This window comes from Colius striatus, chromosome 5, assembly GCF_028858725.1.
Source record: "Colius striatus isolate bColStr4 chromosome 5, bColStr4.1.hap1, whole genome shotgun sequence".
Lineage (NCBI taxonomy): Eukaryota > Metazoa > Chordata > Aves > Coliiformes > Coliidae > Colius > Colius striatus.
The window spans coordinates 25,515,678-25,542,230 of NC_084763.1; the positions used below are offsets into that span (position 1 = coordinate 25,515,678).

At 38.0% G+C, this 26,553-nt stretch overlaps 1 protein-coding gene across 6 annotated transcripts in view; it reads left to right on the plus strand.

Moving 5' to 3' along the window:
* Nucleotides 1-26,553, plus strand: part of HYCC1 (hyccin PI4KA lipid kinase complex subunit 1) — a 47,048-nt gene that overhangs the window by 1,754 nt on the left and 18,741 nt on the right. For 5 of the 6 annotated variants that reach the window (XM_061996761.1, XM_061996759.1, XM_061996760.1 and 2 more), the window contains exons 2-4: nt 19,561-19,640; nt 20,492-20,593; nt 25,916-26,095. In XM_061996761.1, the coding sequence (XP_061852745.1) occupies nt 19,590-19,640; nt 20,492-20,593; nt 25,916-26,095 (333 nt within the window). In that variant the 5' untranslated portion in view covers nt 19,561-19,589. Of the gene's footprint in view, nt 1-2,690; nt 2,710-19,560; nt 19,641-20,491; nt 20,594-25,915; nt 26,096-26,553 lie in introns of those variants that run through there. The other variant, XM_061996762.1, reaches the window with a different exon arrangement.

The window sequence follows — 26,553 nt, forward strand, 5'->3', positions numbered from 1 at the left end:
ACTACTTTTGGAATGCCAAGCTCTGCTACTTCTCTTCTGTGATAATCTCGTTGTGAGCCAAGGTATTTTGACAGGTCTCTCATTGGAGGGGAGACAATTTTGAGGAAGTTCATTAGCGCTTCTGATGATTTATCAACTGTAGCTGTTCACTTCCCTTCAGTCTTGAGCTGTTTTAAAGGTACAAGTTACATTTACTTACAACTCCTCTTAAAAGGAAAAAGGCTTTCAAGGGCAGAATCTGCAGTAGTCTGCTGAATGGGAGGATTTTCTTTCACTTGAGAGAGTCTATGGTAGACACGTTCACAGGCATAGCTGGGTAGTTAAGTCACTTGGATTCTAATTTTGCAAGGACTTGTATCACAAACAAGCATGCGCATGTGGTATCACAAGGCCAGCCACTACAAATGGTATGTGTCATCTGTATTTCACAGAGCACAATGGGGCTGGTTTCAAGCTGGGAGAAGCGCCCATTTACTTGTGCGTATGTTATGCCTGTATCAAACCTAATAGTAAAGTGCTGAGTTGAAGTCTAATTCTTAGTATATGTTAGTGTAAAAACCCCAATATCTTGAACCTTCTCTGTATGGTTCATGTCAGGAGAAGCATTTTCATGCAAACCTGCCCTAAGATAAATATTCTCTTCCGTTTCGCTGACTTGAACCTGTGTGATGTAACATGACCTTGTCCATTCTAGATGCATTAGTTGTCAAATGTTGGCTAATGACTATTTAAATTAGAAAGTAGTTGTACATTTTGTGGCCCAATGTGACACTGTTTTGTTTCAGGTTGTGTGGAAGATGCATGATTTGAAAAATCTACATGATTTGTAAAAGAAAACTCACAGTTCCCAAGCTTTACTTTGAGATTGAGAGCCTGTGGAGTACTCTTTTTATTTGAGGCTTTCCAGTGAAACTTTGAGGCTGAAATGTTTATGCTGATGACAATATTAAGATGCAGCAGCACTTAGACTTTTAACAAAGATCACCTGAGCAGTCTGCAAACATACAAAGCCTATATTGGGAACAGCTTAGCCTTAAATCCATTAGGTGGATCACCAGTTTGGGCTTCATTCGCAAGCCTTCACTTCAGCAAATATGCTGTCTGTGTAGCCTGTCATGCTTTCTCTCTTGTGAATGCAAGATTGGACACAGTTTATTCTAAAGTCTGCTGTAGAATTTGTGTGGGTGGTTTTGTTAGTATAAGTGAAGATTGCATGTATGAATCGCTGCACTGATGTGTTGCTTTAGAGCATTACCGGTTACTAAGCAGTCAGTCTTCCTGACTAAAGTTTAATCAAGAGATCATGCTGTACGGGAAATGAGAAGCCTGATGGTGCAACCTTAGCTGTGTGTGCACTCTGTCAGCTTTCAAGTTAGGAGAACTAGAGTCCAAGTCTCCTACACTTTAGCAAAACTGAAGTTAGCAAGTTCGTATTTACCTTCTGAGGTGTAATGGCTTGATGACTGGAGTGACTCTGTCATCTCTTAAGACTTCTTCTATGGTATTAAGAAAACACAGTATGCTTAAAACCTGCATTTTAAATGCAGCATTTTACAGCATGTTGGTTTGGACTTCGTAGGATGTACTTGAAAGTGTTTCTAGTTCTACTGGAATCTGATGGTTTTCCTGCTGAACAAATTACAGCTTTGATTTGTTAATGCTATTCTGCTTAGTTATGCAAGTATAAAAAACATCCACCTTATTTATGATTGTAGGCATGATATCTTTTCTTTAAGTCCATGTTTTCTTTTAAAAAAAAAAAAAGTCCCTTTTGGCAGTTTGCTGTACTCAGTTGACAGGATTGAAACGGTGGTGTATTAAATGCACATCTGAGTGGAGAATGTGTTGGAATTAAAGCTTTTTTTTTTTTTGTTAGCGTCAGTTAATTAGGAACTTAAATTAGATTAACTTCATTGAAATCCTTCCTGAGATAGCTTCAGAAGGCAATAACAAAGTGGTGTCAGGAAAAGGAACAAAATCTGTGTCAAACTAGTGTTGCTGAAGGCAAGAAGTACTAAAGTATGAATATGTTTTGAACGTGTAGCAGCTACTTATTGCTGCAAGGCTGTGTTTAAAGCTTCTATGCTGTTCAAGCTCTGCATGCAATGAAAATGTTTTAGCAGCTCATGCATTGACCAGTCTTTCCTGTACTCTCTAATGTGTAAGTGTGCACATATTCTTCTAAGGTGATGTCATTTCATGCTCTCAAGATTTTCTTTGTAAATAACTGACACTTAAAATATTTGAAGTTATTTGAAAACATTGGTGAAATTTTAAGTTTTCCATGAGGCTTGAAGAGTGGAATGCTTCTGCATTTGTTCTTGCTGTAAGTCATCACAATTTGTACTGGAACTTTGTTAGCATGGAAACCCAAATACTCCTGAATTAGATTTAAAAATCAAAAAACCTCAAGAAAACTCAAACCAACATTTGAAAGATTCAACAACTGTAATAGCTTTCAATTTAAAACACATCTAAAAAAATGCAGGATATGAAGTGTTTTCTCATACTTTGGGTGAACTGTTGTGAGGCCTTTGTCCTTATTAGGACCATGTTCAAGAGCAGCAGAATAAAAATAGTGTCAGCTTAGTCTGGGAGGGCAACTGTTATTTACAGCGATTTCTTTATAGACACATCCCGACATGAACTTGCATAGTTTGGTACCAACTGGGAAGGCAGCGAATGAAAGCAGCGTAACTTGCAGACCAAGTGAGTGCTAGAATTGTCTGAATGTGACCCTTTCTTGTCAGTGTCAGAGCATACAGAGTGTCAGAAATGGGAGGATGTTGGTGTATTTGTTTCAGTGTGATGAATTAAGGGCTCTGTTTCTAAAGCTTTAACTACTAAAAAGTGTACAGATTGAATACAAGTGGGTTTGAACAGTTGTTACTAGGAGTATTCTATGTTAGAATTGGAATCCATAAGGCAAGTGGAATTTGGACAGATACTACTCATCACTGTTCTGTATGCAGAATGTCATGAAAAGCGAGGGTGTGCGTGAGAACATTCCTCAGTTTATTTTAAATGACCAACATTGCTGAAGAATTGTCTTGAGTGTTGAGAGGACGACTGGCAATGGGTTATCTGTGCAAAACAGATGTGTGTTGAAATGCTGTGTAGTGACCAAAGCATAACAAAGAAATTTGAGTAAAAGCAATACTAGATAAATAGTAAAACTTGCCTGTTGCTGGTGCAAAAGTCACTAAGCATTTTTATTCCATCCTGATTGGCATTAAGAACTCTCATTCTAAACCTAGTGACAGAAATTATACATTTTGGGCACTTAGGATATCTATTAAAGATGTCCCTCTTAGGTAGGAGATAAGATATCCTTTCCATTTTGTTACTATTTTTTTCTTTGTTTGGAAGCTAACCTTTAATTAAAAATAGCATTGTATGCTCTGAAGCTACACTGGATACTAATTAACTCACTTCAGTGCTTAAAATCATGCAGTCTTCTAAAGTTTCGTGCTGTTTGCACTGAATAAATATTTATGCTTCAGCAAGACATTAACTTGATAAATAATGTGTACAACTTCGATATTTTTATTAATACTGAACACCATGATTCAGTATTGTATTGCAATCCAATTTTTAGAAAGGAGGGAAGAAGCTCATTTCACTTGAAATGTATGTTAAAGAATTAAATGTAATGCTCAATAATTAAGCTGACTAGCAGTGCAGGGTTTGTACAGAAGCTAGTACTGAGTAATATAAGGTCTTCGTGAGTCTTTGGTTAATGGACGAGGCTGTACTACGTCATTGTTTTCAAGTACTTGAGTCCTGTTCTTAAAAGACAATTGTTTTGTACTTTTAATTCTTTTTAATCCTGCAATATTTGCTATATTAATGAAAATTAATATGTGTACAAGCATGAAGTTGACCTAATAAATAGTTTGAAAAGGTATTTAACAACTTTTTAATACCAGCTACCCTCTCTGAAAATTAGGACACTGTAAATGTTTTCAGACAGTATCATATAAGACATGTTGGGTATGCTATAGTAACATCTCTATTTGAGGAAGCAGGCTGTAGGATCTTCAGGTACTAAAATGAAAACTTTTTTCCCCCAGTAATGCTCCTTTTCTGGCTTTGCTAGCTTAAGGAAACTACTACTCTTCCAAAGTTGAAGGGTGTAAAATCAGACCACAGTGTCATATATTTTGTGTTAAGCTGCTGAAGTGAAATTTCTTTGAAAGCATAGGGAGAATTAATATTAGGGAATCACTTGTCTCTTGGTACCCAGTGTTAGAGGAACAATTTCATATTCCTTACAATGACTTTACTCTGGATTTTGCCAGTGAAATTCTGAGGATTCTCTACAATTGTGACTAGTAGCACATCTGGGTGAACCAATTACTGTCCTACTCGGTTAAAATATTGCCTTTCCTATTGCCTTTCTTTAGGTTGTGCCAAAATGCTTTACCTACTTTGTCATGTGCTGTGAACACACTACTGCTATTACTCAGTTACGGCTTTTAGGCTCAATAAGCCATAGTCTTTTCACTCACATTTCTCATGCTGCTGATTATATTGACTCCATATGTCAGGTCTGGAAAGACTAATAGGCTTCTGCTTTTTTTTTTTCTTTCTGCTTTGAACTAAATTCCCAGTGCAACAGCCAGAGGACCAGGTGAGAGGCTTTTGACAGTAATGCTGCATATCCACTTAAACATGTATTCTACAGCTTTGCCGGTGCTGGTATAGTATTTACCAACTCCTGTCTGTCTTGAAAGAATGTGATTTACATTTAATTGTAAAGCTAAAAAAGAAAATGTCTAAGTTTCTTTCCTCCCTGTTTTCTCATCAGCATTTTATATCTATACTGTAAGTGATGGGTATTTTCACCACAGTGGTGTTGTGATGAGATACTTTACTTCAAACGATCAAATTTGTCATGTTACTTAGTGAAACACACAAAGAGAGCATCTGCTTTGTGGACTACTTAATGACACTGTCTGAAGCATGAGGATTCTGTTGTTTCAGCTAGAATTGGTTGAAGTTTTGTTGAATTTTCAGTAGTGTGTGCAAGTATAGCAGAACTACTCTTCCAGTGCTTTTCCATCACATTAGAGACTGGCTGAGTAGATTTACAATATCTACCTTTTTTTTTTTTTTTTTGCTGCCTTAGTAACTTTTGTTTAGTATTTGTATTTTCAATATTATTTTTATCTTGTGCTGAAATTTAAGAGTTTCTGAAGCATATACATTTGCAATGGTTACCAAGAGTTCTTAGTACAATGTAATGGCTATTTGTGCAGTTGATATTTTATCCCAAACCGCTGTTGGGAAGCTGTAGCAGTAAAAGGAAACAGAAGAGGATTTTCCACCTGAAACTTAAAGTAAACAGCAAATATCTTTAAACTGGGCAGTTCCTTTGCATGTGTAATGCATACATTCATTAGTTCCTTAAGAAGTAATGAAAGTCTTTGATTCATTCCCATTTTAATGGTATTCAAAAGTGTCATAGATGTGTCCTATTCTGGCAAAAAAAGGGATGGTAGTTCACTTATCTTCACAACGTTGCAGCAATCCAAGGCAAGGACTGACTAACTTAATCATTTACGACTACTTTTTGTTGTGGTGAAATAAAATCCCTGTGTAAATTCAGTATCAGTAGGATGTGGGTATATTTGATGTCAAGGGAAGAAGGAACAGCTGAAAAGGTGCCTGCTTGTACAGTAAAAAGAGGAACTGACAAAAGTGTGAATAGGAAGTTAACTAGGTGATGAAACAGGAACTAAATGATGCCACATTTACCCTTCAAGAGATTCCTTAAATATGTCTACTGATTTTAAATATTCTGTGTGATCGTTTTGTGTTGTGCAATTAACCCCCACATGTCATACTGTTTGAAAAGTGACCATTCACTGAGATTATAATTGTGTTTACCTCTCATGTGAAATAGTTTGCTCTTGGTTCATTGCAACTCCTCTTTCCTATGGATATGACAGTTTTTATGAACATAACGTGATGCTTCCTAGGGTTGCTAAACTATATTGATGTAGTTCATCTCTGATTTGTTTCAGTCAACTGTGTCCCAAATACAGGTGTAGTCAGGGAGCAATTTCCATTTATTATCATAATTGCATTTGCCATTCAAGTGAATTTTCAGTTGTTGCTTGTAAGCAGAATTCACTAAATCAAGTTCCAAGATTATTATAAAACCAGACTTTGACTACTTTGTTTTTAGGCTACAGAAGTATTTGTCAGGCTCTAAATCATGAAGTCTGTACTTTAAACTAGGGCTTTCATTCACAGAAACACAGAATCTTAATGTCTGGAAGGGACCTTGAAAGATCATCTAGTCCCACTCTCTTGCCAGAGCAGGACCACCAAGAGTAGGTCACACAGGAACTCGTCCAGGTGGGTTTTGAATGTCTCCAGAGAAGGAGACTCCACAACCCATCTGGGCAGCCTGTTCCAGTGCTCTGTCTCCTTCACAGTGAGGAAGTTTTTCCTTTTCTTTCTTTGGAACCTCTTATGTTCCAGCTTGTACCCATTACCCCTTGTCCTGTCATTGGACATCACTGAGAATAGCCTGGCTCCATGCTCCTGATACCTACCCTTTACGTATTTGTAAACATTAATGAGGTCACCCCACAGTCTCTTCTCTGAGCTGAAGAGCCCCAGCTCCCTCAGCTTTTCATCATAAGGGAGATGGTCCACTCCCCTCATCATCCTGGTGGCCGTGTGCTGAACTCTCTCCAGCAGCTCCCTGTCCTTCGTAAACTGAGGGGTCCAGAACTGGACACAAGATTCCAGATGTGGTCTCATGAGGGCAGAGTAGAGGGGGAGAAGAACTTGTCTTGATCTACTGCCCACAGCCCTTCTAATACACCCCAGGATGCCATTGTCCTTCTTGGCCATGAGGGCACATTGCTGGCTCATGGTCATCCTGCTGTCCACTAAGACACCCAGGTTCCTTTCCCGTACACTACTCTGTAAGAGTTCATTCCCCAACCTGTACTGGTACCTGGTGTTATTCTTTCCCAGATGCAAGAGTCTACACTTGCCCTTCATTACATTTCTCCCTGCCCAGCTCTCCCGCCTGTCCAGGTCTCATTGAATGGCTGCAAAACCTTCTGGTGTGTCAGTCTCTCCCCCAGTTTAGTATCATCAGCAAACTTGCTGACAGTGCCCTCTGTTGCCTCATCAAGGTCATTAATGAATATATTGAACAGTGCCGGCCCCAGCACCGACTCCTGAGCGACTTCACTAGACATAGGCCTCCACAACTCTCTACCTTCTTCCTTTCAACCAGTTAACAATCCACCTCACTCTCTGACCATCCAGCCCACCCCTTCTCAGTTTTGCTGCCAGGATGCTGTGGTAGACGGTGTCAAATGCTTTACTGAAATCAAGATAAACAACATTCACTGCACTACCACCATCTCTCCACCTGGTTACATCTTCATAAAAGGCTCTCAGGTCAAACTGAATATTGAAGTACTGCTCACTTCTATAAATACTAGATATGGAAGTCTTAAAGAATGCACTTACAAACCAGGCCTGTCTTGACCAGAAGACGTCTTGAGATTTAATGAGAATGCAAGTAAAAGAAACGGGAAAAGAAAGTGCATGCTTTCTGTTATTTTCAGTCTTGAACTGCTTTCTGCTACGTAAGTCATATCACTATGAATTCATTAGAAACTTTCTTTTGTTATGGCTTTGGATTACTTGGTGGTACCATGTACCTGGAGTTTCATTAAATGTGTATTTCTTGCAACAATTAGTTTTCTGACCTTTAGATGCTTTCTTGAAGTGTGAACTTATTACTTGGAGAGCTTTTTCATCTCATATGAATTCAAGCCAAATGAATATGCCCCACAATGTAACAATTAATGCCTTCTTTCACTTTGCCATTGTTATGCTTTTGAGATTTTACTTTTTCGAAATGACAATTTAGAGCAGACATACAGGACAGTAAATTGTTTGAGACTTCCAGTTGCATACATTTTGTACTACAGCATTGACGTATGCAGCAGTAGAATATTTTATGTGTTGAATGTATCTTTTCTGAATAAGACAAGTGTGAGTGCTGCTGTTAACTTTTAAAATTTTTTTAGGTAAAGAAGTCATGTTTTTCTGTTTCATATAAAGTATGTAAGATCCCACAAAGTTGCTCTTAGGTGTTCTGAAATGCTTTTCAGATTAACATGTCCAGTTGTGTAACAGACTTGTGCATGAGGGCAGTTGTGGAGGTGAGTGAGAAGGGATGAGAAAGAATGAGAAAACTGTCATGGAGAGATAAAGCATACTTTTCCTGAAGCTGTTTAACATAGCACTGTATATATGTATTGATGAATCGTTTTTAATTGTGTAGCTTATCAGGGAGCAATCATCAAAGCAAACTAAATCCTAAGATTATTTTCAGTATTGATGTATCCCTCCTCAAAAATGCACCTTTTTAGAGCTTTTTCTTCCTGTTAAAATGAGCTACTAAACCAGTTATTAATAGACCACCATAACCTCTTTTTGCTATAAAATCTATGGTGTGTTGCTAATAGCAAGGTTCCTGCTTTTCTGATGATCCTTGGGGAAATGGTAGAATGGTATACTGGAGATAATGTTTATTAAAAGGTTGAGAAGAATGCTAATGCTGCTGCACTGGTAGAGTTAAGAGTGATGGGACATATAATGGAACTTATTTAAAATAAATGCTCTGGAGTAAAAGTAAAATTAAAAGTAAATCCCTTCTCTTACGGTCGTATTTGATCACATGTGATGCTGTTACACTTTTGTAGAGCTGCCCTGGGTAAACATACCATAATGATTATTCTTGCAGTGTACTAAGTTCTTCAAAGTCTGTTTCTGGGACATCCAAATTGTTGACCTGTCCCAGGATTTATGCCAAAAGCATAATTTCATGCATTGAAATGCAACGTGTTGGACTTTGTCAGCTACAAGTGGAAATGCTTTGATGGACGATTCATGTTTATGAGTACATGAAAAAATGAGTGTTGTGTGGAGTAGGAGTCCAGGTTGTAGAAGAAAATTTTAACTGAACGTGCAACTGTTTAAAGAGGGTATGATTTCAAAGCAGACAGAATTTTTAAGTGGTTTTCATGCTAGTATTACTATTTTTAAAAGATTTTGTAACTTACAATGACTGTTTTTTGACAAATAAAAATAAGTCACTTAAGAAACACTTGTAATTTTTGCAACCTAATTCTCAGTTTGTGGAGCTCCTAACATTTTGTGGAGATAGAAGGAAGATTCGATTGAAGTCCTAAGAGCTGTTACAAAATTTCTTCCTCTTGGGGCTTGTGTAGTACCTTCTGGAGTCCGTTTCTGGCTTGCAGGTAGACATCTCTGCCTTTAAATGAGGTGCAGATATTTAGAATGGGCTTGAAAATAGGCAGTATAGTTTTGTCCAGAAGTGTTGCATTCTTAGTGTTGCTACTAAAAATTTGAAGGTGAGGAGTATTAAAAATGCAAGGTGAGAAGCCCACTCCAACTCTTGTCCTTAACTTGTGAACTGAGTCTTTTTCCTTGTGATAAACTATTGTTAAACTACTTTGTCAGATAAATACTTCTTCATTTGCTCTAGTTGAAACTACACTCTGTACTGGTAGAAAGTGTTGGTATTGTCCATTTAACAGTTGATGCCCAGACATGAAGTACAGCCTCTGCTAAATTCTCCCATGTGCTTTTTAGGTCACACTAAAGCTATTGTGCAGTATCTGCATATGCATGCTTTACACCAAGAGTCTTTCCAACAGCTGAGTTATCTGACACCCTTTTTTGATATGTGAAAGTTCTGAACAAACTCTAACTTGAGAAGACTTGCAGCTTTCATTTAGAAAATAAAATGTATTTTTAAAGTTAGCTTGCAGCAAACAGGTTTCACAAACAGTTAGATTATAGTAACTACTAGTACAGATAGAATATGCTAGCACTGAAGTTTGAGGGGGCAAGGAACTGGATATCACAGCATTGCTACCAAAATAATGCTCAGTTCTCTTGCAGAAGACCATTGGTTGGTTCAGGACTTGTATGCAGCACTGAAACAAGAGCTGCAACGTAATTATTCTCTCTGTATAGTTTATTCTATTTCACTACTTTTAAATTGGTTTTGATTTTCAAAGAGACTTCATGACTTCATAGGACTTCAGTGTACAATCCCATTGGAGTTGAGGGAAACTAAGACACAGGAGAAGAGTAAATTTACTTTGCTTAGAGTTCTGTAGAGATTGCTGCTTGTAAGTGGATAACTTTTATAGCACTGCTTTCCCTGCACTGTCATGTACTGTGGTATTGCCTGCTCATAGGCGCTCATGACACAAGTTACAGGAGTGCTGGTACAGAGAAGGCAGACAAAATTTCTAAAGCTTTCTACTTTGTCCTCACATGAGCATGAAGAAGATACCTTTATTTTAATGCTGTGTAACTTTGTGACTAAAGCAAAAACAGGAAAACCTGTGTGGATTAGGTCACTTTTGTAGTGTTAGCATACTGGTGCCTTTTACACATTGCTTTTTGTTTCAGTTATATTCGATTAGGCTTGTAGTTTTATTTCCTTTACTTTTGCTTCAAATTAAATTGTTTCCTTATAATGCATATAGTTATAACCTTGATTTTTTTCTTTACATATATTAAATGGTTAACTATATTAATCCAGAATAAATAACATACTTCAATACAAGATTTTTCAGCTAGATGTGCTTTGTTTTATCTAAGTCTCGGCTGTTGATATGTATTCTTTCTTAAAGATTTAATAAGATATAAACAATAGTGTTTGCATAGAGTAAAACAAAAGAGAATGCAAATATATTCTAGCTACTAAGAGAAAATTGTGTTGAAAGTAGTAGCTCTTACACTATTTCATTCATTATAGGAAAACAAAGTATTACAGATGATAGAAAAGCTAATACTTGAGGATACCCTACAAATTAAATAGCTTTAAAGAGAATAAGGCTTCTGTAAGCTGGAAAATGGGGATGTAACCAGAGTAAGTTGGCTAACAGTTGACAGTTCTAACTGTCTCTTCAGTTTACAGTATGGCAATGTGTTGTTATGCAGAAGGCAGCAAGGAAGAAATAGGAAAGTAGGATTAAAAACAATTGAATAGACCAACATGTAATCTTCCATCTCTGTCTTGGTGAGTTATATAGCTGTCACCAGTCATGTTCTTGTCTTGAAAGAGTTATCTCCTTGCTGGTATAGTGCAGGTACAAGGTTAGTTGTATACAAAGGTGGTTTGTAATTGTCGTTTGCTAATCTGAGGTTGAGCAAATATAATCGCTGTGAATCAAAGGTCAGAATTAAAATCTTCAACAGCCTAGGCTACTAGAGGTCTTGCCTTCTGCTCAAGACTTTCTAAAAGCCTTCATCATGACTGTTTTGTGTCACGTGTGCCACATTTGCCAGCATTGTAAATGATGTTATGACCTGAATTGTTTGGTTTTGTGGGGTTTTTTTTGGTTTTTGTTTGGCTTTTTTTTCCCCATATTGACAGAATTTAAAGGTTATAGAAAGCTGAGTTACAGTTTGATAGGCCAAATGTATAGGTTTCTGGGTGGCAAAGCTTCATTATTTTATGTTAGTGGGTCCTTTGCACAAGAAACAGCCACATTTAAGACATTTATAGTTTCTATATGGTCTAGTTAATGTACACTTTCTTTCAAATAACTATTTTCCTTTATTTGCTGTCATTAAAACTGAATTGAGATATGGCATCTGTGGCTGAGTATTGTTAGTCTTATGATTTAAAAAATTTCTATAATGAATATAATTCAGGAGAGCTTTTCCATCTATCACTCTCATAACTCAAGTGTAAACTACTCAAGAAGTATTGTGCACAAGATCAGAACATCTTATGTACATCTATATCATGGAGGAGTCCATTGACCTCCGACTCTTCAAGGCTGACATTCCACATTGTGATCAAAAATGTAAGCTGCAAATAAGATGGTTGCTTCTAGGAATGGGGCAGGGGGAAGATAGGAAGCAGCAAAACTGAAAAATGCCCTTGGTAGAATGAAATTCAAATTAATTGAATTTTCAGTTACTAAGGTTCAGTAATCTATGCAAACCACTGGCAACGTGGTCAAAACAGTCACCTTTGTAGGTTCACTGCTGTATTTTGAAGGCTGCAATAATGACTGTGCTGGATCAGACCAGAGTTTCTGAAATGTCCTTATCTAACGGTGGCTGTTAAGAGAGGCCTAGAAAGGAACTGATAAGGGAAGTTGGAAGAGTGCTCTAGGGAAACGACTTCTGACTTAAACTTTCTGATGAACTGAAAGAATTGTTTAATGCTGTAGTGGCTGTGGATGGATTCTTCCATGAATGTAGTCAGGCTTCTTCTTTTGTGCATTTATGTTCAGTTCATGTACATGAACTTGGGACTCAGCACATACTTCCTTTGCGTTGTTTTTGGTAACTGCTTCTGTTTGTTCTAAGCATGTCATCTATAGTTTCACCTAAGAATTGTTACTGCTCCTGTTAAGAGATGCTGAACAGCCATCTCTTTTCATTTTAGGAATTTGTGCCCGAGTCAGTGATGCTTGGTGTACTGTGGCTGTCTTGTTGACGCTGCTTGATTTTAAACAGAAGATAGCAATTATCAAAGAATATTTGATAGTGAGTCTTAGACCACTGCTTGCAATTGTGTATTTGAATAGAGCATGTGACTGTTTCAGGCTTAGCACAATGAGGTTTTTGTTTCTTTGTGCAAGTTTGAAAAATGTCAAAAGTCAGGCCCGGCCTTTATGGGTTTTGGGGCTCACAGCAGCTTCAGTTTCTTTTTTTAAAGAGACTTTGAATGATTTGCTACTTATTACTGTACCTACAAGTATCTGTTTGAATAGGATAGCTTGACCATATTAAAAATTGTACAGTAAATGAAGAGATCATTGTATCACTATAATGGCTTGTGCATGAGCATCAGGAAAAACACATTATCTTTTTTGGCAATTTATTCAAGAATACACTTGCCTGAGTGCTCTTTCCTGTTCTGAATCTTACCAAGAATTGTGTCTTTGTCTCTGAAATAAGTTGGGAAAGGAAAAGTTTCAGCAACATGAATTTTAAGTATAGACTGTAGTTCCTAAGTGAACTTGATGTATGATGTAGATCTGGTGAAGAAGTTTTTAATACTATTTGTACAACTTAAAAGGATAAAGAGAAGCCTTTCCCTATGTTTGTATACAACTGCTATAGAATACAAAGTCAAAATGTACAAGGGACTTGATCTCTTACAACCATACATCCTAACAAAATGCTCACAAGTTTACTTTGTTCCTCTTCTGGGATGGGTTGACAAATTTGGCTGATGGTCCATAAATATCTTAACCTTCTGCTACATGTTTCCCTTAGGCCAAAAAAAAAATTCTTAGCAAATAATACAAACATCCAAGTAGATATTTTTCAGATTAAATAAGAATGCAGTATATGCTTTCCCTCCCCTTTCAGCAATCCCCAGAGGATGAGACTTGAGTGGTTTTTGGCTTCTAGTTTTAGTTTTTCCAGCTTTTTACTTCCACCAGCAAATATCTAAAACTGTGCATCCAGAAGGTCAGTTCTGCAGAAGTCAAGACTTCATTCTGTATCCAAGTCCAGCCTCTTTGCGTTTAATCCAGATTTCATTTACACGCATGCATTCTGTGGATGACTTCTGTGAAGGCTGGGTAGCTTAATAGAGGCCTTTCCTATTCTTTATTGAGAATTCCTTCTAAAGAAAAACATATGCATATGTTGTCTATGATTTCAGTCAAGGCTATGCTTTGATATTAACGTATTAAAAAGTCTTAAGTGACAAGTATGAAAAACTGAAGCCGTTTAAGCAGATGGATCCATTAGTAAGCTTGCCAGAGACTGCATCTTAATTCATTTTGTCTCTAGCAGCTCAGCGCACAGCAACTTTTTCTTCCCCCTCTATTAAAAACTTTAAGGTCAGTAAGTTCCTGTTGTGTTTTTGTAATGTAATGGGAAAAAGAGTTGTCTTTGTAGAATCCTCTTTAAGTCACAGAATCTTAAGGGTTAGAAGGGACCATGAAAAATCATCTAGTCCAATCCCTCTGCCAGAGCAGGACTTCCTAGAGTAGATCACACTATAAAGACTTGCTTTTGTTAAGCTTGCTTGATATCTTATTTCAGTTGTAGTACCTACCTAGAAACAAAGCAAAAATTGGTATCTCTTATGTAAGGAGAGTGTTATTATACTACTATGATTGAGCAAGATCAATGTACAGTACTCAGAAGCTGCATATTACTTGGGAACAGATCCAGAGAACAGTCTTACCTCAAGCTATATCAAAAGGTGTTTTAGACCTGGAGTAGAAAACAATGTATACGTGTTCTCCTGTTGTTGATATTAGAGCTCAAGTTGCGTATGTCCAAAGGTCTCAACATTAGAGATTGAGGAAAGACTTTATGGCTTTATCTATGCTTACTTAACAGAGACATTCTACTAGGAAGGCTAGTTTCTTAATTTATTATTTATTATGAATCCTTCTTCTTACTGCTAATCCAAGTTGAGAATCTGGTGTAAGAGGCTCTGAAGTGCTTTTAGCTCCAAGACATGAACACACAAAATTTTGCTGTGGTAACTCTGCATGCTTTCATCATGTGGCAAAGGTGAAATAATGTGATAAGAACTACAATGAAAGAGTGTTGCCTAAAGTTGCTTTACTTCATGTATGATATAAGTTAAGAAAATACATGTATCTGATAAAAGTTCAACAGAGATGGACAACCTGTTACTGAAATCCATCATAAATAATTTTGTGATATCATTTGAATCTTTGAGACTTTTTCCTCTTTCCTGCAACTATCTTCCATCAGGACATCCAAATGTCTCTGCCTCTTAATCTCTTGGAATGAGGAGCATGGGGACATTCAAAGCTGCTAGTCAGTTTTAGCCAGATTGTTGTTTGATTTTTGGGGGCATGAGCAATTTGTTTTAGAAAGTTGTCAAACTCTGCCCATCTGAATACCTTCCAGGGACTTAAGAGGAAGAGACCAAGGCAAAAAGTCTATTCTAAACAGATGCTATAAATTAGACCTTATTTTGATCCACTTTGTCTTAAAAAAAATTCATTTTAGAGTCACTTACTGTAAACTTTCTATGGACTTCAGAAAAAAAAAACCCCAATATTGTTGACTGATAGTTATTAATCCTTCTGTTAGAACAGTCTTAGATTTGCCTACTGCATCCATGCATTGTTGCAGTCCAACTTGATCTGTTATTTAACTAGCACAAGATGTGACAGTCCTCAGCAAAACAGTAGCTTTTGTATGCCTGTTTTAATAGGTGGTACATACCTGATGTAAGGCTTTTTTCCTTTAGGGAGAGATCAGCCTAACAGATAATCTCTGCCTTCAAGGATATGTGGATGCATATGTGCTTGAAGTTAAACAATGTATTTGGAAAAGTATATGCATTTTTTTAATGCATGAAGGTAAAATAAAAGTATTCACATGAATCACAGAATCTCAGGGATTGGAAGGGACCTTGAAAGATCATCTAGTCCACATAAAAGTAAACCAGTCTGTTTTCTGTGCATCTTAACTGCCTTAACTCTCAGTGGAATGCTTCTGCTATGACAAAAACCAAAGAACTGATCAGCAAAGCCTGTCCTGTTTCTTTTAGTTCAGCTTTTAATAGATTACATTTCAAAAGTTTATGCTTTTTGCCAAGAAAAGACTTGACTTCAAATATGCAGTGAGAACCTTCAAGTATTGTCCTTAGTCCAATGGATAATGCCAGCCAAGGATGCTCTTACCATTTCTATTGGTCAAACAAATCCCGTTTTCTCTGTGAATCTTTAATCCGTAATACTTGATGTATCAGTAGACATAAATGGGGAAAAAATGCAACTCTTGGATGAATCTGGTGTTAACCATGTACGTGGAGTATCCAAGGCTCCTCTGGACAGTTCTAAATCATGGGTTTCCTGCTTTGAACAGTCAATATTAGCATAGGCATTTGTGCTATTAATGAGGGAATGGTAGGGAATGGTTACTATTGTCAACACTGCTGAAGCATGAGGCATTGCAAAAGCCTGTAAAGGCTGACGTTCCTGTGAGCCTCCTCATCTTCAGGCTTAAGAATCCTGACTGTCTCAGCCTCTTCTCATGTTGAGGGATGATTCAATTTGTCCATCAGCTTTGTGACCCTTTCCCAAACTTCCTTCAATATGTCCGTGTGTCTGGTGACCCCAGCACACTGTCTTACCAGGGCTGGGAACAGCAAAAGATCACCTGTTGGCAATCCAGGGGCTGTTGGCCATTTTTGCTGCACGAGTGTGACTGCCTTGCCACACTCGTGTTCCTGAAGACCCCCAGGGCTGTTTCTGCAAAGCTGCTTTCCAGCTGTCTGGCTGGTGTGTGTGCAAGTGCCTGGGATGGTTTGTCCCACGAGCCGGACTCAGTATTGGCCTTGAACCTTTCTGAGAGTCCTGTATGGGCTCACGTCTCCTGCCTGTTGATGTCCCTGGGAATGGCAGTGCACTCCTCTGGGGTATTGACTTCCCTTTCCGCTTTGGTGTTCTTAGCAAATGTGCTGAGGGTGAGTGCTGCCCAATCACCCACCCTCGTTAATGAAGAGGTTAAACCATCCTGGCCTGTGTATTGAGCCCAGTGTACAGCAGGAAGGCCAGGGCTCCAGCTGGGCTCTGTCTCTGTTGAGAGCCCTTTGAGCCTGGTAGCTGAGGCTATTTTCTGTGTTTGAGGCCTGGGGTTCCTGAGGGCTGCGCTTGCTGGTAACAACAGAAGCAAAGGTAGCAATGAGTACTTAAGTGTTTTCCCTACCTCTTCTCAGCAGGTCCCCTTCCCCGTTCAGTCATACAGCCCTAGTAATCTTCCTATATGGCTGATGATATTTTTGCAAAAGTCTGTGAACTATTCTTGATCCTCTTCTTGCTTTGATCCTTCTTTCTCTTGAGATCCTATGCTCTACTATGTCATGGTCACTGTAGATACTATAGCTGCCTTGACCTTCACATCACTACCCAGTTTTTCCATGTTTCTAATTGTGATGTTCAGCAAAGTATCTGCCCTTGTTGGCTTCTCAGTAACGTCTTTCAGGAAGTTATATCTGTTATACCCCAAAAACCTACTGGATTGATTGCATGTTACCTGTTGTGTTGCCTTTCAAGGAGATAACAGGGTAGTCTGTGTTCTATGTGAGGACCAGATAACTGTAAATGTTAGGCTGCTTCGATTATGTGGACAAAGTCTTATATATTTAATCTTGATCAAGGGATGAGTAGCAGATAATCCGCCACAACATCCTCCAAATTGATCTGTCTTCTACCCATAAGCTCTCAGTTGATTCATTGTTCATTGCCAGGTAAAGCTTCTTGCATCCCTGCTGCTCTCAGATAAAGGGGATTTTTCCTTACCTGCAATCCTAGACTGTCACTTAAGAGCCCATATCCACTCATGGCAGTAGTCTGATATGTGAGCTATGCTTCTGTGTCTTAGTGATCCCACTGAGATCATAGCCCTGGAACCGCACTCAGCCCATTAACTCCCACTGCTTGGTCACCTTGCTGCATGTGTGTTGGTGTTTGGGCACTTCACTGAGGCACCCAGTCATACCCCTCAGGTATCAGAGCTTCCTGCATCATAGGCAGTGCTTTATGCATATGCTTATATATATTCAGCCTTGGTTAGCTGTGTGGTTTTGTTTATGAGCTCTCTCTTGCCTGCATCACTCTGTACCCTTTGCTTGACAGCCCGGTCTGTCAGTTGCTCACTTGGCTTTGGGTTGTCATCTACCTCCCCTGACATTGCTGTTACCAGTTTCATGGAGTTGCTCCAACTCTGCCTGCCAGGAGAAGCCTTTTACTGGAACTCTTGCTGCATTGTACCTCCTAGGTGTTTACAGCAGCTAGTGCAGTTTTCTCCAGAAATTAAATCTCTCCCTGTGTGGCATAACTACTTAACCGTTCCTTTTTCCTTTCATCCTCAGAAAGCACTGTTCTTGTGTGCTTGCATATCTTTCTGGGATTGTCCAAAGGAGATTTCTCTAGCTGGTTCTCTGGTTTCAGCTGACCAGGTCTTTAATTACAGTGCTAGTGTGTGTAGGGAGAAATCTCTGTCTGCTTACACTATGACTGTGTATTAAAATGTTTCAAGAAGTTGCTGGACAGTCTGAAGTTTCTCCCTTTTGCAGTTTCTCTGGATAGTCATTTCCTCACAACCATGTCCTATGTGTTGAAAGATTTTGGTTGCTTTCTCTTTAAGTAAAATGTGACATGTGTTTTTGTGCTTGTTTTGGAGGGTTACAGTGAACTCTCACTATTATCATATATGGTAGTTCTCCCCTTAGACTTCTTAAAATTCTCTGGATATGTTCCACTACAGTCTAGATTTCAGAACAAAATATTTGTTTGTGTTATACAAGGCAATTCTGTCCTTCTCTCTTTTCCTTGCTTGTCAATTCATCAATGAGCCCATAGTTGAATTTCAGTTCTTCATAAGTAATTTTGAAGTGTCAAAGCAAAACTTGATGAGATATAACAAAAAGTTCTACTTAAACATAAGGAAAAACTACTGTCAGGACGATAGAGCACTGGAATGGGCTGCCCAGGGAGGGTGTGGAGTCTCCTTTGGAGGTTTTCAAAACCCATCTGTACATGTTCCTGAGTGACTTGATCTAGGTGGACCTGCTTAAGCAGGGGATTGGACTAGATGATCTCTAGAGGTCCCTTGTAACCCCTGCCATTCTGTGATTCTGTGACTAGGCATTTCACCAATTAAGTGTTAATTTTTTCCTCAGATGAGTATTTAATTTTATCATTGTTTGAAATCCATGGTCTCAATTTAGATAGGCTAATGTGTATTGTGTCATAGTTTACCTGTGCCAATGGCATCCCCCACAGCATGCCCTTGTAATAGCTTTGTATCTTAATGGTATGTTGCTCTTTGGTTCAGAATAAGCTGTTCCAAGGGGCAATTGTTTTTCAGTGTTTTCTCAAAAATTAGAACCAGAAACAAATTCAAAAGCTACTCTGTGTCTCTTGTGTTCAACTCTTAGAACTGATGACCTTGCTGGGTCTGAGATTGTGTGGGCTGTTGGGCAGGGGAGTCTGTCTTAGGCTACATGCTGAGGCAGCAGGCTCATTGTCTTGTAGTTGCCACAGTGGGGGAGGATTGGAAGGTTTTCCATCCACCTTTATTTCAATGACCTTTACCAAGTTAGGAATAGTAGTTGACTAAGAAAAACCTAAGTAGTCATTTCTTTTCAGTGAGTCTATACAGTTTTCTCTCAAGTTCTGTAAGCTGAAAAATAAATTGAAATTGAGAAGGTAATATTTTCTGTTTTCAAAATGCCATTTCTTCAGATCTTTTAACTTTTTGAGCTTCCCACGCAATATGCACTTGAAATTTATTAAATTGCTGTATGTGAAGACTTCCATGCTTAATGCTTCCAGGAGCTTGCACAAGTGAGGTAGAATAAAAATACAAAGTAATGCCAACCTGTGAAATGTTAATAAGTAAAAGCATGATAAAATTCTTCAGATATTCACAAGGACTTTATTTTCTTTATGTGCTTAACGCAGTGACTGTATATTTTTCACAAACTGTGTTTTCTTATTCTTTCAGGCTGAAGGTTTTGGAACAGATGTTGGAAGATGTTAGCTGTAGATACTGGGATTGTGGAGGAGTGGTTATCAGAGTTCAAGGTAATATACTCTCAGATATTCAACCAGTAGTGTTTGAATTGCCGCTGGAGCAGTATGCAAGAGTGCCTGATTGCTGTAGGAAGTGAAAAAAAAAAAAGTAACCTTGGATTTTGCTGAGATAATGTGATGTATACAAATGTTTGCTTGAAAGGATATTTTCCTTTTCCTCTTTGGGATTATATACTTCTTGGTACAAAGCAGTGCAAATGTGTATTGCAGATGAATGGTCTCATTGATTTGAGTACAGACTAGACTATCTGTCCTGGATAGTGGACTATGATATCCTTTGAAGGACTCTAGATAAGAAATACTGTAAGAGCAATGTATAGGAAGTTTCAATGTGCAGCTTCCAAAGGGTTGTTTAGTATATTATGTTTTTACTCTCTTAAGCACTGGTAGAAAATTTGCTTAGTGTTAGAGAAGAACTGTTGATGTCAAATGGAATTTGTGTTCTTTCAGAGTAATACTATATCTTGAATAATGTTCACTAGCTACGTCAGTCAGTCTTCAGAAAACTCCTTGAAGTATTGATCTACAAACAGCTAAATTTCACAGTACCAAATTTCACAGAGAAATTTCAGTTGGGCTGTGCCTGTGATACCGTTTTTATCTGTTTCCCGTCTACTCTTATTACATTCTTTATGAAAATGTCTGCAAAATGATGAAATGCAGTTTATGTCCTGGCAAATTTGTTCTGAAAAAAATCAATTCTGTAGTGAGGACTTATTTGTGAAACAAGTTTCAGTTTTTTAGTAAACTAATAAATAGTAACTTGTGACTTGTAGAAATAGCTGTTGTATTTTAGTGATAAAAAAATACTTTTCCAGTAGTTATATTATTTTTTATTTCAGACACTGCCGGAAGCATCCATATCCAGCTATGCTACAAACTTGAAAGACAAGACTGCTTTGATTTCGTCTCTTTACAAAGTAATTCAGGAGCCACAGAGTGAAGTGAGTATATTGGATCTCACTCAATGTCTGATGTAACACCAGCAGAATAAAATAAAACCTTGCATGTGAGTTAACTGTATTATAACTATATATGAACTACAGAACTACATGAAAGGTCTCCGTCAAAATGTCATTCTACTATGGAAACAATTTATAAGTTTTGTTAACCTACTGGTCATAGTTAAGCTCTTAGGTCATACTCATGGGCTTTGGGACATGGGTATAGAGAAATATGTTAAGGGATTGAAAAGATATTTGAGGCTGACAGAATTGTTTCTGTAGTTCAGGATCTCTTGAATGTGACTCTGCAGCTATTGGTGGCTTGCTTTTTATAACCCAAGAGAACAATCTTAGACAGGTTTGCAGTGCTTTTAAGTTTTTTGTTGTTTTAAATCCATATAAAAGAAATACGTGCATTTATACAGTCTTACGTATGTTGCTGAAATGATGCGGGGGGGGGAAGAAAAAAAAAATTGAGGAAAGAGGCCAGATTTGCTCTGTACCTGTGCCCAGAGTGGTTCCATACCCCACGACTGCACTTGTTTTAAAGTGTCTGGGTGAGTTCAGAACACACTGAGTTGGGTTTAATTGCATCTTGTTAACTGTATTGTCTCACTTTCTACCATCCATCAAACCTTGTGTGTATTAAATTCCTCTTCTGACAAGACCAGGCATAAGAAACATTTCCAAAGTTTGTAATGATACCAGCAGTGCTCAGAAGATACAATACCTTCAGTATATACGTTTTAAGAGACAATGCTGGTAGAGAAACTCCCATGTTGTCCATCAAAGAAGAAATGTAATTTTTACTTTGCTGCTCACAAAAGTGTTCTGAGTCATTCCAACTACTGAGTCAAGCCTGTCAGGTCTCCAGAATGCATATCAATATGTAAATTACTCTGAGTCTCCCTGTTGATTACCAAATGGATGCTTTCATATATTCTATGATTTCTTACTACTCCTGGATATCACTAGGTTTCTCAGCGATCTTAGTAGTCAAGGCCCTGCAAATTCTGCTTGAAAAGGTTATTCAGATAATTCTGGCAACAAGGTTTTAAAGATTTCCCTGTGAATGAGAGTGAAATGAATTGAAATGAAAAGCCAGTACTGACATGGAGTCTTGTGCTGCCTGGAGAGAACAGTCCTAAAATCTATTTGGCGTATTCTCTGAGTACCTGTCACTTTGTGGAAAGGTCTACTTGGAGCTTTCCACACTATGAAAATACTATGAAAACTAGCAGTTTAAAAGACAAGTAGATTCTTTCAATTGTTATTTGAAATCTATTAGCTGCATTGTGTAATGACAACTTGCTTTGCAATGTAGGATATCAGCTATAATTTCTTATGTATGTAACACAAAGTGGAAGGATTAATCTGTAAACACTACAAATATTGACATTAAAACCAATCCCATCTGTATACCCTTTAATGTGATTGTAGTATTTATCTATACCTTAAAATTGTCATTAATCTCATTTTGTGGGGTTTTTTAAGCATTTGAAAAGCTGTCATAAGTATTTGCATCTGTGACTGTTTTCTTGCTGGTTCAAGTTTGCTTTTCATATGGGTTTGCATTTTCTTTTCCAAAAAAATAAATAATTTGAGATAAATGAACTCCTCCTTTGCTATAGCAAAGAAATATCTAATTCATAGTAGCTTAGTTAGTAAAGACTTTGTTAGTTACTTTTGAGGCTCCAGGGCCACTGATAGGGTGGAAAATGTAATTCAATACAAAGTGAGTCTTCAGAAGGTGCAAAGATTTAATGGACTTTTAATTTACTCAGGAGTCCAACATTAAAATAATAAATAAACCCTGAGGTTTGTTTCTTACAAACTCAGGATTTTTTGCTGTCTATCTAAACCACTATTCCTGTCCTTTTAGATAGTGGCTGTTCAGGCATTTGCATTAGGAGACAAAGTGTTTGGAGTGTCTAATGCATTTGAACGGAGCTTAAAAGGAAGAGGGATGAAATTGCTTGGACCTTTTTCTGTTTGAGCATTGAAAACTATTTCAGTCTAGATAGCTTTTAGAACTGTTTTAGTATAAAACAGTATCTTGAAACAGCAGCAATCATTAGTGCGTTTTGATATTAGATTGTAGCGTGTGGTGGCATTTTGAGGAAGAATATCTGAATATGTACTGATTATGCATTTAAATGTGCCGATGTAAAGCTGGCTCGACTGAGATAACAATGTGAGTATGGATACCTGTCATAGCTATTTGTATACCGTTTTAAGTTCCAATGCATCATTCTGAGCTGATGCATCATTAAAGGATACATACAAAATATGCAGATGGGAAAACACTTGGCTGGAAAGTTTTCTAGAAGGATCTTTGATATTCGGCTCTTAAAACTAATGACTAGTTTAGCTTGGCATGATTTTTTGCCTTTGTAAGTTTTTCACAGATGATTTTTTCAGAGAAGCTTTATCTATCAGAAGCTAAAACTTCCTCATTTTTTGAATGGATCAGATTCTCTCAAATTACTTCTTAAAAAGAATTCAAACCTGCTAAGATTGTTTTGATTCAGAAGTATCTTTTGAGAGGTAAGAAATGTTGACTCAGCTTTTTTTTTGTACTCAGGAGGAATATCTTAGGGAAAACAAGGCTGATTCTTTTTTTTTTTTTGGCTGCATGCTCTCCTGGTGCTACTTTTGCTGCAATAAAGGAAGGAAAATAAAGAATAGCTTTCTTACATTTTTGAAAGTGCGGTCCATTGGAAAACTGATGATGTGGCCTAGACAAGTAGCAGAACTGAGCATTGGAAGAGTTAAAATAAAATGGAGAACATAATCTGCATGTTGCTAGCATTAAAGTGCATATACTCCAGCTTTCAAGTATTTTCACAAAGACATGGAGTAATACTTTGCTTTTTGGGGCAGTTCTAGTGATTATGGTATCTTACCTCAGTGCAATCTTTAAAATACTCCAAAATGCACGTCTGGCATAGATTCCATCATTTTCAAGTGGAAACTTTTGAGGATTTTCACACAGAATCACGGAATGGTTGGGATTGGGTGGAATCTCTAGAGATGATCTGGTCCAACCCACTGCTGAAGCAAGTTCACCTTGATCAAGTTGCACAGGAGTGTGTTCAGGCTGGTTTTGAAAATCTCCAGAGAAGCAGACTCCACAACTCTCACAGGAAGTTTTTTTTCATGTTCAAGTGGGAACTTCCTGTGTTTCAGTTTGTGCCTGTTACCCCTTGTCCTGTCAGTGGGCACCACAGAAAAAAATACTTGCTCAAACCTCTTGACATCTGCTCTTTAGGTATTTGTGTTGATCTCTTCTCAGTCCTCTCTTCTGCAGGCTGAACAGCCTTGAGTCTCCCAGACTTTCCTTATAGGAAAGATGTTCCAGTCCCTTCATCATCTTTGTAGCCCTCTGCAGGTTTCTTTCCAGTGGAGAGTTCTCCATCTGTCTTGGACTGGGGAGCCCAGAACTAGACACAGTGCTCCAGATATGGCCTCACCAGGGCATAGTAGAGGGGGAGGAAAACCTACCTTGACCTGCTGGCCACACTCTTCTTGATGCATCCCAATATGACATTGGCCTTCTCGGCCATGAGGACTCACTTCTGGCTCATGTTTAGTTTGCTGTCCACCCTAACCCTCAAGTCTCTCTCTGCAGAGCTGCTCTCCAGCAGGTCAACCCCCAACCTGTACTTGTGCATGAGGTTATTCCTTCTTAGGACTCTGCACTTGTCCTTGTTGAACCTCAGGAGGTTCCTCTCTGCCCAACTCTCATGGTGGTTGAGATCCTGCTGAATGGCAGCACGGCCTTCTGGGGAATCAGCCAGTCCTCCCAGTTTGGTGTAATCAGCCAACTTGCTGAGGGTACCCTCAGTGCCTTCATCCAGATCGTTGATCAAAATGTTGAACAAGACTGGCCCCATTTCAGTTAAGGTCTAGAAGTAGCTTGAACATTCCTGGTTTTGAAGTGAATTTAGAGTCTTGTTTTTGTGGGTCATATAGATGAACAGTTCAGATGTTAAATCTTGGAGGTAAGAAGCAAGATAGCAAAGCCAGTCCATTAGGTATGTTACATTTGGATCCTGTCTTTCAGAGATTTGCAATTGGAGAATGTTACATTTTATGTAGTGCTTTTTTAATATACTAGCTGGAACTGATAAAATGAATTCTAAATAGCTAGAGTCTCAGATTTCATTTTGTAAAGTTCACTAACAGAAATGCATTAACTGCCTAGATTCTTCTTACAGGAGTTGTTTCTTAGATGGTAGGGTCCTCCTATTTGTTAACTTTATTTACTTGCAAAAAAAAATGTGGAAGACTTAATTAAAAAACTTCTTTTTCCCTTCTCTACCCTACTTACTTAGGAAAAAAAATCTTTTACAGTTTCAGAGTCTCACTGGTGGCTTGCTCTGTTGCTGTCAAAGAGTATTTTTGAGTACGTCCTTTTGAGTTTTCACTTGAGAGTACAGTGTTTGGTTCAACTGGCTTCGAAAGAGCACCTTGCACAATATTTTCTACTTGGGTTAAGAGATCTTCTGTCTAGGTGACAAAATTAAAACATAACTTCTATACATTGATACATGATGGTTAACATTGTCATCTATTTGGGGTATGGGTGGTAGCACAAGAATGCACGTTGACTCCAGAAACCCAATGTAGGCTGCTTGCTTAATTGTTCTAAGGTTTTTTTTTTTTAAGCTTGTTCTAGCTCGGTGTATTACTTCCAGTTCAATATATTTCTTCCATTTTTGTCAGTTTAACAAATTTGATTGTAAAATTATTCTCGAGGGTTCCCATTTGTGTCTCTAACCTTTAAATACATTGAAATTTGTAGAAGATTTTGATGAGAGTGGGAAAAGTGAATAATTCTACTGTATGCTAAATTATTTTAATGCTTTGAGTGCTATGCAGCTGTTATCACTTGGTGGGTAAAAGCTCCTGGATTGTTTTTTTTCTGTGCGCTGTTGGAGCTCTGGAAAATAGCAAGCTTTTTTGTTGGGTACTTTTCCTGTATATTAGAGATATTGAGGGCATGGTATGAGGTGTAGTGATAACAACTGTTCTCTGTTTATGCTTTTGAGGCTGGAGGAAGTGAGCCAAAAATGAGAGGAAGGAGCCGTTGAAATCCTTTCTTCAAATGGGATGGAAGACTCTACTTTTATCTGAAAGTATAAGGGATGAAAAGTGTGTAAGACGACTTAAGCGGTTATGCACAGTTATGCACATCAGTCACTCCTCAATAGCTAAAATGCAGCATTTATCAGTTCAGTTTTCTCCAAAGGATAGATCCACGCAAAGCTGCAGTTCCTTGTAATGTTTATTCATTAACAATTTTAACTTCTGTTTCAGCTTCTGGAGCCAGTTTGCCATCAACTCTTTGAGTTCTGTCGCAGTGGTGAGGAACAACTACTACGATTTACACTGCAGTTTCTACCAGAATTGATGTGGTGCTATCTTGCTGTCTCAGCCAGCAGAGATTTGCAGAGCAGTGGATGCATAGAGGCCCTTCTCCTAGGAGTTTATAACTTGGTTTGTATTTGCATGTAATTATTCAGGCCTAAAAATATGAGTGTGCTTTTGGGGGATGCCATAGATTACTTTACTGGGGAATAATTAACAGTTTTTTTTCAGAATTGAAATGGATCGAGTAGCTCGGTCTTGAATCTGCAAATTGGTATCCATGTCAGAACTGCAACGTGAATTTACATCCTTCTATTGTGGCAAATATTTTCTTTGCTCTTTCTCTGATCCCTGGAAAGGATTAATGCAATAATGGTTGAAGATGCCAAAAGAGTCCTCTTAATTTTTTTGTTACTTTGTACTTGTTATGATGATTCCGTTCTGCTTGGGAGCTTTTAGAGGCACTACTTTTGAAGTGATTGCCTGCATTTTCTGAGGTATTTTGACTGTCTTGGCTAGAAAACACAAAAATAATTTTCAGGAAATTTTTAGTACTTGACTACTGAACAGATTGTTTAGCTTTGGGA